This window comes from Ricinus communis, chromosome 7 (genome assembly GCF_019578655.1).
Source record: "Ricinus communis isolate WT05 ecotype wild-type chromosome 7, ASM1957865v1, whole genome shotgun sequence".
In the NCBI taxonomy this organism is placed as follows: Eukaryota; Viridiplantae; Streptophyta; class Magnoliopsida; order Malpighiales; family Euphorbiaceae; genus Ricinus; species Ricinus communis.
In genome coordinates this window covers 11689147-11704277 of record NC_063262.1, presented here as the reverse complement: position 1 = coordinate 11704277, position 15131 = coordinate 11689147, and the positions used below count along the sequence as shown (strand labels likewise).

Genomic DNA, 15131 nt, shown 5'->3' with positions numbered 1-15131 from the left:
CGCCTAAAGAGCATTGATTGACTAGGGGCCTTTCTCTGGCAGTCATACTTTCACAGCACACAGAGTTATACTCGACCAGAGAAAAATCTAAAATAACCTTTGTTACCTGCCTCTAATTATTACCGGTGTCCAGCTAGATGTAATGATCCTGGTTGAGCTTCGCTCTCTGGGTGCCAGACCTATTGGAATAAGAGGGCCGAAAGGCTACTAGCATTTGGAGTTATGATTCTGCTGAGCCCCTCATCCTATAAGTCTTTAAATGTACTTTCTTTCTAAATTATGGCATGACTCGCACTTTAATACAAAATGATATGATATACTGATTTAGTGATTATTATATTAAGGAGACTGCAATAGTTACAGGGTTATATGATTTTAACTCACTCTAATTTTATTTTTCAAGTGATGCTAGAGTTCTTCGCATTTGATAGCCCGACTTTCTTCTCCATCGACCTATTGTAATGAATTTATACTTTTGTATTTGAATAATTTAAAAATTCTAGACTTTCCGCAGTAGTATCTTTGATATATTATGTTTAACCTGGTCTATAGCAAAACGTGAAATGTTATAATGACCAGTTAGAGATCTGTGTACGGCATGTCAGACAGGATTAATATTATATTTTCATATGCACTTTATTGAATATCAATTAGTAAGGCTTACTACGAGACTTGGTGGCCTTAAGCCTACCCATTCCTTAGTGCCAGTCACGAGCTGATGAGCATAGTTTTACACATATTTGCTTGCATATTATTGCGTATGTTCTTAGCAATTATTGTGCTTTTATTCCCAGATCACCCGTGTTTTATGTTCTTTTGCATTTCAGGAACATTTATAGGACCATCATCGGTGTTTAAGCAATTATAGATCAATACGTGCGGAAACGGACGAGAATTCATCAAGATCGGATAAGAGCCCGCAATGCATACATTGAGCACGGCCTGGACTCTGGCCGTGCTCAACCATTGGCTTTGATTCTTGAAATTGGCACTTTGGGCACGGTTTAGTAGCCACCACGGCCTTCGTACGGCCCGTGGTGGCCAACACGGAGCAACACGGCCCGTGGTGGACAACACGGGGAGAAACAATGGTGAAACCTACTGGTGAGATCCACGGTTTCGGCCGGACTTGGTAGTCTTGACCAAAGACGGCCTTGAACACGGTGACCGACTGACCTTGAACACGGCCGTGCTGAGTTAAATATATAAGAAAAATGAATTTTCCTTAGAAAAAAAGGGAGGAAAAAAGAGTGACATAGAGCCCTGGCGGCTGGTTCGGTTTCTGCACAGTATTGAGTGCGAGAGAGAGTTGTGGGGAGTAAGAATCCCGGAATCACAAGGTTCCGAGTGCAAAACCGTAGTGGAAGCAATTCAAGAGGCAGTTTGGGAGATTAATCAAAGTATAGATCTAGATTTGGAGTTGTTCATCCAATTCGAGAGAAAAGGGTGTACATGTTTTATTTTCATTATTCTTTCATTGTAATTGATTTCCTATATTGTTTTAAACATGAACATGTTTAGCTAAATTGATTAAATCCATTGGGATTTCTTTGCTATGTTGGTTTGATATTATATTGTTGGATTGTTTGAGTTGGTTTTGTATTCTTCTTGTTTTCAGTGTTAATAAGATTATGCATTATTCATGAGACGTTGTGAATTGTGATGTTTAGATTGCTTTATGAGATTGAGAAATCCGTTTGGCAATTGGAACTTTGAATAACAAGAACTGGTTAATAATCGCTTAGAGATAAGGATAATTAACTAGCCAGATTAAGAATTAACAAAGCTTAATAGAGGCGGATTAAAGCTTAATGCTAATTTAAGAATCAATCGTTAGGAAGAGATTTCAACTTTAGGTTATTAGGTTTAGGAATTCGGTTATCTCGAGAGAGAAACCGAATTGATTAAGAATTCACCCACTGGGTAGCATAATTAGACTCACCGATCCTTTATCTTTTGTTTTGATTGCCAACTAGTTTAGATTCCCTTTGGGTTTGTCTTCTTGTCTTGATTATTTCACTTATCAATTACTCATGCATCTCCCTTACAACTTAGTTCGTAGTTAATAGTTAGTTTAGAATTTATTCATCATCCATTTTAGGTTAATATAACAAAGAACAAAGAAGTAACTCTGGGCTTTCGCTTTCTCGAGAAATACGACCTTGATACTCGCCATTAGTGCTAGACTGCAGCGATAGGTACACTGCCTTAGATTGTAGCTAACACGATTAGCACCCATCACGAGCCCACAGATCGGGTCGTCACATCTAATTATACCAGTCTTGTCATTGCTTATTCAGTATTCCAAGATCTTTCTACTGCACATCGAGACAATAGGCCTAACTAGGAGTTTTACACAATAACGAGGAACATTAGCACCAACTCTCCTCCATGGAGGAGGACTTATGTTCTATATATTCTGGCTACGCCAAGAAGCAGCAAAAGGCCTGAGATCAGCAACATTTATTTCAGTTCCTCATGCACCTTCATCTAAAGTTTGAGTCCATCAAAGGCCAACTCTTGCACACATCTCCTCTGCCTACTCTAGATGTTGCACTTTCAAATCTTATAGCTGAAGGGATTCGTCTGTGAGTCCTGGGCTCCTCCTGCTCTGCTGAGCCAACTACTATGCTTGCTGCTTTTGGCTTCCGGTCTTCTTGCCATAAGGGTCAACCATTTTCTTCTCGTGATTCCACCAGTCTATTGGGTGCCGCTATTGTCACGCTTGGGGCCATATGCTCAAGGATTATGCCAAGAAGAAGCAAGGTGATCTCTGTAGGCAACAATCCGCCTTTACAGCAGCTGCTACTCCTTATGCTGAATCTAATACTATTGAGATGTTCGATGATGTCGCAACCACTCCAACCACCCATGTAGTTGTTCCTTCAGCACATAGGCCCTCAATGTCTTTGGCATAGCTTATGTAGATCCTAAAGGTCTCCGAGCTTGGAGGCTTCACTCCATCGACTATACATGCCACCATTAAATTAAAAAATTGTGAGAAAAAATATAACTACAAGTCTTTAATTGGTCAACCATCATCAGGTCTTTTTTATTTTAATTGCTTATTATCAAACTTAATTCTCTTATTTGTTTTATCTTAATCTTAATTTTTCTAATATTTTAACATATTATTAACATGACCTTATTAATTATTTAGTTAATTTAGTTAATTAGGTTATTTATTAATAAAATATTAATAATTTATTAAATATAAGTCTAATTCTATTGAAGTAAATAAGTTAAAACAGTACACATAAGCAATTGACAATCTTAATATCATTTCATTATGAATTATAACTACAATAATAATAATTAATAATAAGAATATGTATGCCAAGAAAATAAAGTGAAAAATAATTCACAAAGTATTAAATTGAATTCAATATATATTTTTTATGAGATTAGTAGTTTATAACTGGTATAAATTTCATAAATCATAAATATGTATATTTAAAGATAAATTTACTTTATAAAGAATGATCTTGTTATATTTTTAACAATAAAATTATTTATGATGATAAATTTTAAAAAGTATAATATTATTCTTTTTAAGTTATAACAAGCCAATAATCAATATTTACATACAATGCACGTGAAGAAAAAAAACTAGTTTTAATAAATATATAGTAAAAAGTATACGTTAGACATTTGTTTAGTATATATTAATCAAAATTTTAATTTTTTTAATTAGTTTATTTTAATTTCAAAAATTATCTTCTCTCAATAACAATAGATATAATACAAGTTTTAATTGATTGATTTAATTAAGGTTTGTATATAATAACACTAACTCTTATTAAAAGTTTTAAAAAAAATATTATGATAATTATTTTATTATTCTATATTTCTATAAAAATATTAAATATTTTATACACTTACAACATAATGTAATAAAAAAGATAGAAATAAATGGGATTCATTCGATAAAATATGCAATACATTAAGTATATATTTGATATCTAAAATATTTAAATATATATATTCAAATATAAAAAACTAAAAAGATAAACTCTTATAAAATAGTATATATTCCATTTATTTTAGTATATGTTGGATATCATTTATAATATACTTTAAATATTTGCATCTTTTAAAAAAAGATTAAAAGTAGCAATAAATGTTACGCTCAACAAAATATATGAGATACATTAAATATATATTTGGTATCTGTAACTATTTTAATTTATATAAATTGTAGATTTGTACAAATTAAAAGGTAACCTCTTAAGAAATAGTATCATTATAGTTATTTTATTATATGTTAGGTATAAGATGTATATGTTAGCTATATGTTATATATATGTTAAGTAATTGTTAATCAAAATTTTAATTTGTTTAGCATATTTTTATTTCAAAATTTTTTTTTTCAATAGCAATAAATATAATATAAGTACTCATTCAATATAATAGAGTACATGTATTATATTTTAATATGTAGTTCTTATATATAATATATTTACTATATTTACACTCCATTTAGTAAATGAGATTGCTTGACTAAACTATAGTATTAAAAAATAACACATACTTGATACATATGATAGAGGTTGGCTTAAAAATCCTAAGGGCTTAGCTAGCCCTTGAGATGGGTCTTATCTAATGCCAAGCTTCCCCATGTCTTTAGTACGCTATCTATAATGGAATTAATGTGTCAAATTGAATACTTGCAAGTGCATGAACCGTTCTTAGAGTAAAAGCAGTAAAATACTATGAGGTCGATCTCTCAAGGAATGTTAGATCACTTATAATAAACACTAATTGTCAAACACAAAACAACTAAAAGTAAATCTAAATACGCTAAAAAGATATTTTGAGAAAGTAATAAAGTTTATAAAATAAATAAATAAAGTAATAAAGTAAATATGCAGGAATAACGATTTAAAGAAAATATATGATGAATATAGTATTTAGTCCAGCCAATTATTTAGTACTGCCCTTGTCTTAATAATAAACACGAATCTAATGAATGAGATAGTAATATTTTTTTTCCTTTAATCACTTAAATTAATGATGTAACTAAAGTTCCTTATATTAACATAGGTTGAAGCAAAGATGGTATTTCTAATGTATTCAACCTAAATATTTTCATAACAACTATCATTACCAAACTAATATGCTAGTTAAATAATAGTAATAATTGTAACTAATAAAAATATGTTGGCAAAGAAATTATTCATTAAATATAAAAATAATAAAGTTCATACAAAGTAAAAAGGCTAAACTAAATATTAAAAAAAAATTAATTTAACATATATAATTCTATGGTCGTAGTAATTAAATTAGTTAAACATAAAACAAAACAAATATCCACCTCCATTCTTTTTTTTATTGAAGGGAATGCCTAAGGCTCCAATAAACAAAGCAAATAGTACCAAAACAAGCATAGAAAATAACATAGTATTATCTGATTCACGAGGATAAGCAAAAATCCTTAATAAAGTAAAAAATTCCTTAAGATCTAACTTTTTTTCAAGTTAAAAAGATAATTGATCCTCGCTCTTCACTTTCTAAAAGCCTTATTAATCTTGAAAGAATAATAGAAACGTAAAACTAAATGTTTATGATGAAGAACAATGGAGAAAACTGCAGGGACAAAAATGGTGGACAAATGATGAATGAAAAAATGTTACTAATATCCAACACTAAATTCCTTTTAATGTAAATCTATATAGATTCCTTTTATAGAGTTCTCTTCTAAGAATAAGCCTCCCAAAACTTATCCTTATCACAACTCTTAATTATCCTTACATAAATAAATAATAATAATTCATAAATATAAAAAGACTAATTTTCCCCCTTAGGTCATGAATTTTTTCGACTAGGCAAAAATAGTTATTCCATGCGTCTCGATCTTAGATCTTGATACCAACACTTCCTATTAAGTTCCTTTCTGAATATTTTACTCCATATTTTTTTTTTTGGCTAATATACCTACAAATAGATAATTAAGCTTAAAAGAGGTAAAAACACATATTTTTATCATATATTATATATAGAAAATATATAATTAAACCTCTAAATTATCTAACATATTTATATATAATATGGACCTATCAATTGCCAATCCCATAAATAATGAAATTTCAATTTCTAAAATAGCCTTACTTTTGTACTTTATTTATTTAAAATAATTTAACTTTCTTTTTTTCTTTTTAATTGAAAAGTTAAATTAAAATAATTTATTTCACCATATAAAATCTTTTACCACTAATTTGGCTAATTTTCTTGCACTTATATTATAAGCTTTCTTAAATTAGTTCGTCACAAATTTTTTTATTTTATTTGTATAATAAATTTGGATTATGATTATTTATAATTTTCAATCAAATAAATCACTAAAATTTATCCAATAAAACATGTAAGAATAATTAACATAAAAATATTATAAAAACTAATTAATACTAGATGATTTAAAGACTTTGAGAAAATAAAAAGAAAAAATTAGGGAGATATAATTCTATATATGTAGCAAATGGTGTTTAGTTAATATAATTATTTTAATAATCTATCTCATTGGTTAAATTATCCTACCAAACATGGGACTACACGAATAGAATCAATAATACCGTAGATTAGAATGTACTAGCAAACAAAGTATGGCTTCACTAAGGTTAGGATTAAATCTAATTTTAAGGACTATGAATCCATAAATCAAATGGATTATTATATCTTTAGAAAAAACATAAACAAATGGTACACATTTTATAGATTTTGATATATGTTTAATGTATAGTTAGTATAATATAGTATATAAATGGTATTTGAAATTATTTTTTGGTTTATGGTTTATACCTTTGATGCCATTATTTAAAAAGTGTTGCTGATTTTTTAGAACAAGCATATTATCAAACATTATCATTGTAGAATATAATTTAATCCAATTCATTAACTAACTCAAATGATTATTTCATTATTTATCTATATACGGGTAATACTATTATATAAAAAAAAAAAAGTAAATCTTGGATTGATGTTTCATACCATTTTCTTTTTTTGTTAATTGTATAATAATCCACTTATTCTTTTTTTTTTATCGTTCTATAAATTCATTCTTCTAATTCTTTTTTTTCACTATATACTTCTAAATATAGAAATTAAAAGAAAACAACAATATCTTCACTACAACCCATAAAAATTTCTAGCATATCAAGATAACAAAATTACAAATGAAATTTTTCTCTTTTAAAATTTGTATGAAAATAGTATGTATATATATATATATATATAATATGTATATTATTTCATATATAATATCGAGTTCATCAACACTGTATACCCATTAATTAGATGCACTTGATTGTGGATAAAGATATAGGAAGAGTGGGAAAGAAATTGAAATTTTATCTTTTGTGCAAAAGAGAAAATAAAAATGAAAAAAATAAAAGAAATAAAAATTGTATATAGAGAGTTGTTAGCAAAATAGGCATCTACAGAAGTGCTAATCCATCCTCAAAATTTTAGATGGTTCATCAACCGTCTAAATTTTACCTTTTATTGAAGCTTTAGATGACAAAAAAGAAAATTCAAAAGTAATCGTCATGCATTAGAAAAGAATAGATAAAATAGAAGGAAACTGAAATAGAAACTAAAAATAAGAAAGGAAAGAAGAAAATAAAGTAAAGTTAAAAAAAAAAAAAAGTAGAAATGATAAAAGATAGTATAAATGAAAGATTATATAAAAGAAAAAAAGTACAGTGCAAGAATATTTAAAAAATAGTATTTTTATGTAATTGTTTCGACATTGCCGCCATAGAAGGAGGAAAAAAGGACCAAAGTTATGGTTAAAAGAAGAATATAGGACAATGAAGATAAATAGACTATGAAATTGGGAGAGTGTCAAAGAATTTGAAGGCAAATCTTTTTCTTAAGTAATATATCATTTCGTTTTTCTTTCAATAGAGATTCAGCCTCATTGACTTTTTTGTTTTCTTTATTACATGGTGGGTCTTATATTTTTTATACATTAGCTACTACTAAATTTTTATATTATTTAATCATTAAATAGTAGGCTGTTTAATTAGGAGTCTTATGACATTAAATTGATTGAAGTCAGTGGACTTATTTTTATAATTTTGAATATATTCACAGTACTATTATATTTTTTATTTTATGTTAAAAAATATTTAAATATTATATAAAATATAAATTTAAATATATATTAAATTCCATAAAAAGTTGAAAATGTTAAAAGTAATCAAATCATCAAAATTCAGTCTGAAATAAGTAAAGTAAGGGAGAGCAAGTTGGCAATGCACAAAGGAGTACCAAACCAATCAAAGTAGCCGCCTAAGGGAATCCAGCATCCAAGCAGCTTCTTCCAACTAACATAGACACACATGTGACAAACATATTATAATCCAAAATGAAAGGTAGGATTTTGGCATCAACCCTAGAGTGGTTTTGTAATGCTAGCAGACGGTTTCGTCTTGTCTTGTCTTGTCATGTCAAATTCTGCCATTGAAATTATCAAACCCCCTGCCAACAAAAACAAAGTCCCCTTTCAACACGTTTTCTATCCACAGGCATCATAACAACCTCATCCTCTTCATTATTGAAGTGAAACCTAAACCAATTCTACGCGTTTGTTTGTATGAAAGAAGTCCGACAACTGGGGTACATTTGTTGCGCTAAGTGTCTAATCAAATTAGACAAGGATGAATCGTCAGCTGAAAAACAACCAACTAAAAGGAAATTACAGATCTTTTCATTCTTCTGTGCTGCAAGGTGAAGATGTACAAACTGGACAAGTATTGGAGAAGAGCCTAAACCACCACATTCTTTTTATCTAACTAGAAACATTGGTATCAGCAATGATCTCTCATGAATTTACTAGATTACAACATGAATGTTACACACACAGTGACCCACTGGCCATTTACAACAATCCCAGAGAATGCCATGAGATCAATATATTTTAGCATCAGTCCATGCACCAAAAAGTTTGTCCCCTCCAGTTCTCCGCAGGGAAGATAATCCACCGACTTCATTCAAGTAGTGGGAAATTTCTGTGACTAAGAGCACGGAACCATGGACAACAAAACCTTGTCGTTTCAGACTGTATCGCATTATGACGAAGCATGAAAAAGTACGTGTTGCTCGTATTTACACTCAAATGGGCCTTGTTCTTGGTGATGCACCAGGTGTTTGACCTTTTAATAATGAGTTTTCGAAGCCAGGATCATGATTGTATGATGTGTTCGGTCTTGCCGAATACAACGAATAATCGCTCAAGTTGTAACCACCTTGCCCTACCAATGCATAGGTTGGATGAGGAGGTGAAAGGAAACAGCTTTTGTGTGCTGGCCCGTATTGTCGTAATGGGCTAGAACAAGGGGATACAGGTAGCGAAGTGATCATTCTTACATCATCCCTGCATACAGTACCACTAAAGTTGATTAAGACTAAGATAATATCACGAAGCCAAGAGGGACGTGACCGGAAGTATGCCATTTACCTAGTGTTCTTCAATCCTCTTACATTAGTGATCACTGGCTTCATTGCATATTCTCCTTCGGAAAGAGGGATGCTTGATCTCTTGGAGTGAAGATCTAAAGCCGGCTGCTTACAAAGCAACAAAATTATCAATTAGCTGACATCCAACTTTAGCTCGAAAATAAATTGGACTAAAAAATAAAGGAATTTCTAAAAGACAGCATATGCACAAACTACCACCCACAACAAAGAAACAGTCATGTAGAAGCAAAATAAATTCAAAAGATAACATTTTGGGTTTCAAAATGGAAAATCAGGTGAAAATACAACATGTGAGAAACAGTCCAGCATAGCGCTTGATCAATCTTTTCCTCTACAATTGCAGACTGCTTCTAAGTAATGATCCTTCTTGGCTTGCATTGCTGCCTTGTGCCCAATTAGATCTACATTCTTTGCTCAAATACAGATTTTGGAAACATAACAATAATCCTCAAGGAGTTACATGCATATGGTTTACTAAAGAATATAATATAGTGCTTAAGATAGAAATTGTTCCAACCACTTAAGCATGTGCAAATTCCGTCTAATGATTATGTTTTACGAAAAGCTCTCATAATATATACAAGATCTAACCTTGTATCTTGTAATTTAAAACGCATTTAGTACCACACTAAGTTGAAAGATATACCGGTGTGCGGCTTCCATCAAAAGTGAATGGAAAAGCATCCCTAGTTATGTTGATGTTAGCAGCTCTTGTTGTTGCTTGGTCCCGAATGAAAGGGTGGTCCAACAATTGTGAGGCTGTAGGGCGTGCTGATGGATCCCGCTGCAAACACAGTTTTATAAAACTTTTTGCTTCATTTGATAGTTGATCAGGTATATCTGGCATATCTTTGCTATTTCCAATTTTAAAAATTGCGGCCACCTGTTAAATTCAACATGGTAAAAAGATTTCAGTCCTATAAATTCTGAAGCTGGCAATGACAAAGGTGATTTAAATTCTGAATTTTTCAAAAGCTTACCCCTTCATACTGGTTCCATGGTGGTTTTGATGTTGCCATTTCAAGAATTGTACATCCCAAGCTCCATATATCCACAGCTAGGTTATAGCCATTCGTATTCATTACAACCTGAGTTCAGTCAATCCAATAAAAGAATGAGCAAAATAAATTAGGATGAACAGTGGACACTAGGAAGTGAAAAGCGAAAAAGAAAAGGAGCAGAGAGGATTCATAGATACACATAAACTAATTATAAGCAAGAACCAATTGTTGGCGTGTTAGTTGGGGTAAGGGAGAAAGAGAGGATACCTCAGGTGCCATCCAATAAGGACTTCCCTTGAAGGAAAGCATTGAAGAACAAGATGTAATCTGATTAAAAACAGAAATTGAAACTTTCAATAATGACCCAAAATTCAATATAAAAAAAAATTAAACTATTTCTAAGTGAGGGCAAATCCATAAATAAACTCTATTCTCTAAAATTTGTAAGCAAGTGAATACCATTCTATTTTTGCAATATTCAGAATCAGACTACAGATTGAAATAAGACATACATGTTTAGCCATGCCAAAGTCGGCCAACTTAATTTCACCATTAGGGTCCACTAATATGTTAGCCCCTTTGATATCCCTGTCAAGAAAAACACACTAGAAAAGATAAGAATGGAAAAAGCTCTGATTCCAAGTACTACTCTTTATCGACCATAATTAGCTTCAATAGTTAAATACCTATGCACAGTATTTCTTCCATGTAAATAGGCAAGTCCAGAAAGAATCTGCCTGGTATAATTTTGAATAACTGGTTCCTTAAAAGCACCGTATTCTTGAAGTAGTTTGTGAATTGAGCCACCAGAGACATACTCTAAATAAACTGAAAGTGTTTCTTCACTCTAAGGAAATGGAAAACCAAAACAGCTACTGAATTAGAGTATAATATGCACAATCACTTGGATTAAACTAAGTGGAATAATTTGACATGGTCAGGAAGAAGATTCCCAAAATCCCTATCAGGTGTGACTAAAGAAGACAAGTCATACCAGTTCACTACCGTAATATCGGACAATATTTGGATGTTGAAGCTGGCTAAGCAAATTGATTTCCTATTGACAAAAGAATGCCATTAGAAATCAACTATCAACTAGTAAACATCTAAAGGACCATACTGAAAATGCAAATGTTTGCTGCATTGTCAGTTGCACTCAATTTAATACAATAGACAAATTACCTGGTTCAGTTGCTTAAGACATTCTTTTGATGTCTGGTCATCAGATACAACTCTGACTTCTTTTATTGCACACATGTGTCCACCCTCACTGTTTAAGTTGCAATACAGCATTTAGAAGAGTGCACAAACTTACCAAATAAAAGCAATAGTACAGTCTTGTATTCATTTATTTGCACTATATTCTTTTCTTTTTATTCTCTTTAGAACAATTATAAAATAATGATTTTGTAGTTATATAGCATTCACATAATATAATACAACTGCCTTATATATGGTCGTTTCCATAACCAAAAGTCTATTGTCATCTTCATAGACAATAAGACAACATTGTATCTGCCATTATAAGACAAACATTTCAGCTAATTAGTTTAGAAGGATCATTGGCATTACCTGTTAAACCCAAGGTAAACGTGTCCGAAAGTTCCCCTACCTAGGAGCTTTCCTTTCTTCCATCTTGAAACTGGAACATTCATGCTTTCAGTCACGACAGGAGTTCTACAGCCTGGCAATGAAGGAGGGCTGGTAGGAGAACCCGGCGGAAGAGGTAATGGATGACATTGATTCTTCCCATCCGTTGGAGAGTCTAGATTCATACCTCCCATCAATGGATGAAGAGGTGATGCAGACCTGCTAGCCCCTCTCGATGCAGGACCGGGGCTTCTAGATCCAGGACGGGGGCTTCTTGACCCTGGACCTGGACTTCTCGAACCCATATTGAACCTTATATCACCATTTCCTCTGTGATCAACAGTTGACCTGGGTTTCAATTAGCTGATTCACTTGAGAATCAAACCGAATTTATTCTTGTAATGCTTAGTTACGTAGATTAACTGATAGAATGTATTATTGGAAAGGCATAGCTCCTGAGTTTGTAATAATAGATCCTTAATATGAATTCCAGTTTTAAAATTTAGAACTTTTGGAGGATTTACTCCTGTTGTTACTCCCAGGGTAAGACATAATACAGTGGTTTAGAGAGTAAGTTTAAGCTTCAAGAAGGCAATAAAGAAGAACCATCAGACATACATAAAAAAGACTAGTTGATTGGAAAGAGAAGAAAAGACCCAGTAGTACAAAGATAAATCAAACTCTGACAAGAAAAGAGATGGATAAAAGACACGAGACACAGAAACAGAGACAACATAAACAGCCCAGAAAACCCAACTCTGACACGCAGAAAAGAATTCATATCTCTCAAGAAAAACAAAAAAAACTTTCTTTTTCCCTCTACCAAATAAATCAAAAACCATTTCTTGACATAAAAAACTATCAATTGAGAAATCAAAATCACTCCTAATATAAAACAAATCAGAAACCCACCAAAAACGAAACTTGTCTTAAGAAATGGACCAACCTGTAACCATTAAAAAGATTAGTGTGATGATCACTTGCAATCGGATGATCCTCACCAGAAGACCCAGAAGAGCTTACACTTGAAACAGAACCACCAGAAGCCGACCCAGATCCCAACCCAATCGTAATCCCATGATCACTCCCTGACCCAGATGGTGTAGGCAAGGGAAGACCAAGACCTCTCTTCTCAACTGAATCCGAATCGAAACCCGAAAACCCAGAAGACCCACCCGCGAAATCTTTGCTCATACGTGGTGAATTCCGCACGGGCTCATCAAAACTACCACTACGCTTTGAATTATTACTATCTCTGATAGTATTGCTGCTGCTCTTCTTCTTCTTGTTAATATTAAGAATATCATTTTTACCATTTGATGCTTCTTTATTATCCTGTTGCAGCTGTTGATGCTTCTCTTCTTTGTTCTTTGATGATTTCTTTCCCCACCAAGCAGGCATCTCTCTCTTCTCTCTTTCTTTTCTTTTTGCTTTATAATTATTATGAGTGAGAACTCAAGAAGCAGAAGCAGAAGCAGAAGAAGAAAAAAAAAAAAGTAGGGCTCAAAGAAAGAAGGTTTTTTTTTTTCTTAATTTTATTCTTCACATTTGTTTCAGTATTGTGTGTGTACAGAGGAGACTCTCTCAACAAAACGAAAAAGAAAAGTTCAGATTTTGGGTTTGGGTAAAACTTTATAAGACCAGGAGGAAATAGAGAGGAAAATTAGATTTTTCTTTTCTCCTCAAAAAACTTCATTTTATTTAAATTTATTTTTTTCTTAGAGAGAGAAAATAATATAGATAGAGAGAGGAGTGTGGGACCCACAGTCTACAGTGAAGAACAGCTAAGGGAAGGTAAGCAGGAACAGGTACACTGTTTCCCCTATTGTCTTGCCCCACTGATCCTTTAAGAATATTATAGAAAATTTGTCTTGTGCCCCACACTTTCTCTTGAAAATTACTTATGGCCCCAATCATTCCAAACCTGCCTAAATCTATCTACCTATATAAATTAAGCTTTAGAGTGTTTATAAAAGTTTTTGATTTGTGCCTAACATAAAATTTTACCATATAATAGAATTACTGACATACTATTTATAATATGATTATTAATATTGTATTATTTTTGATATAATTAATTTGTTAACTAATAAGTTATTTTATAATAATTCTATTAAAAAAATTTATTGTAATATTAATTATGAAATCTTAAGATATTTAAAAGAAATCCATTAACTACATAACATAGTCACTATTTTAAAATCTTGTTTATGAATTATTATTTTTTGGTTATTTTGAAGATCAAAATATCTTTATGATTTTTCAAATTTTATTCATATGAATTTTTTTATACAAAGTATATATATAATTATAATAAACATGCAACATGTGGATAGACTAGTATATAAGGTACCCATTTATATATTCTTTTACAATAGTGCCAAATTCTGAATTTAATATATACTTTAATTGCTAAATTTATTGTGAATTTTCTTCCCTTCATATTTTGTATGTCGATTGTAACATTTTTAAGGTTCCATCGCACAGATAGTGCATTAATTTTTTAAACTAAATTTCTTTAATATTTAAATTAATAAAGTATATCGATAATTCTAGTCAATCTACTCTTAGCCAAATGTTAATTAGTTAATATAAGGATTACTTAACTTTACTTAACTGGATTTTACTTTTACTTAACTAGATTATTTAAATATCAATTAAAATTTACCTTTATAATTAATATTAATTATAAGGACTAATTCTAATTATTTATAATTTAAAAAATATTACCTGTACCAGAATACATATATCGAGAAAATTATAAAAAATCCTATTATGAAAATTACTATCTTTTTTGAATTTCAAGAGACTTAAAACAGGTGAATTCAAGTTCTGAAAACGGATGAATTCAAGTTAGGATTGAGAATAACTAAATTAAAATTATTTTTTTAGATTTAATTATCAAAAAAATTAACTTTAAAAGGTAAAATTGTTGTTTCAGCAAGTTCAGGTACTAAATCGGCTCTACGTACGACCGAATCGACTCTACACATAGTCGATCGATTTAACAGAGTCAAATCGGCTCTACACAGTGGCAATTGACTATTTTTCATAATTCGATAT

At 31.2% G+C, this 15131-nt stretch overlaps 1 protein-coding gene across 2 annotated transcripts; it reads right to left on the bottom strand.

The window, feature by feature from the left end:
- Window positions 1–8685: 8685 nt before the first annotated feature.
- On the bottom strand, window positions 8686–13737 carry LOC8264269 (mitogen-activated protein kinase kinase kinase 3). Of its 2 annotated transcripts, none has more exons than XM_048376720.1 (11): window positions 13015–13737; window positions 12051–12416; window positions 11661–11748; window positions 11473–11535; window positions 11165–11325; window positions 10991–11066; window positions 10746–10805; window positions 10458–10565; window positions 10124–10360; window positions 9458–9561; window positions 8686–9388 (listed from the first exon to the last, which is right to left on the bottom strand). In XM_048376720.1, exons 1-11 carry the CDS (start codon window positions 13467–13469, stop codon window positions 9112–9114), a joined length of 1995 nt encoding a protein of 664 aa, XP_048232677.1. In that variant the 5' UTR covers window positions 13470–13737; the 3' UTR covers window positions 8686–9111. The 2 variants fall into 2 exon arrangements, with proteins under 2 accessions (XP_048232677.1, XP_048232678.1); XM_048376721.1 differs by having other exon boundaries at window positions 8686–9373.
- Window positions 13738–15131: the final 1394 nt, after the last annotated feature.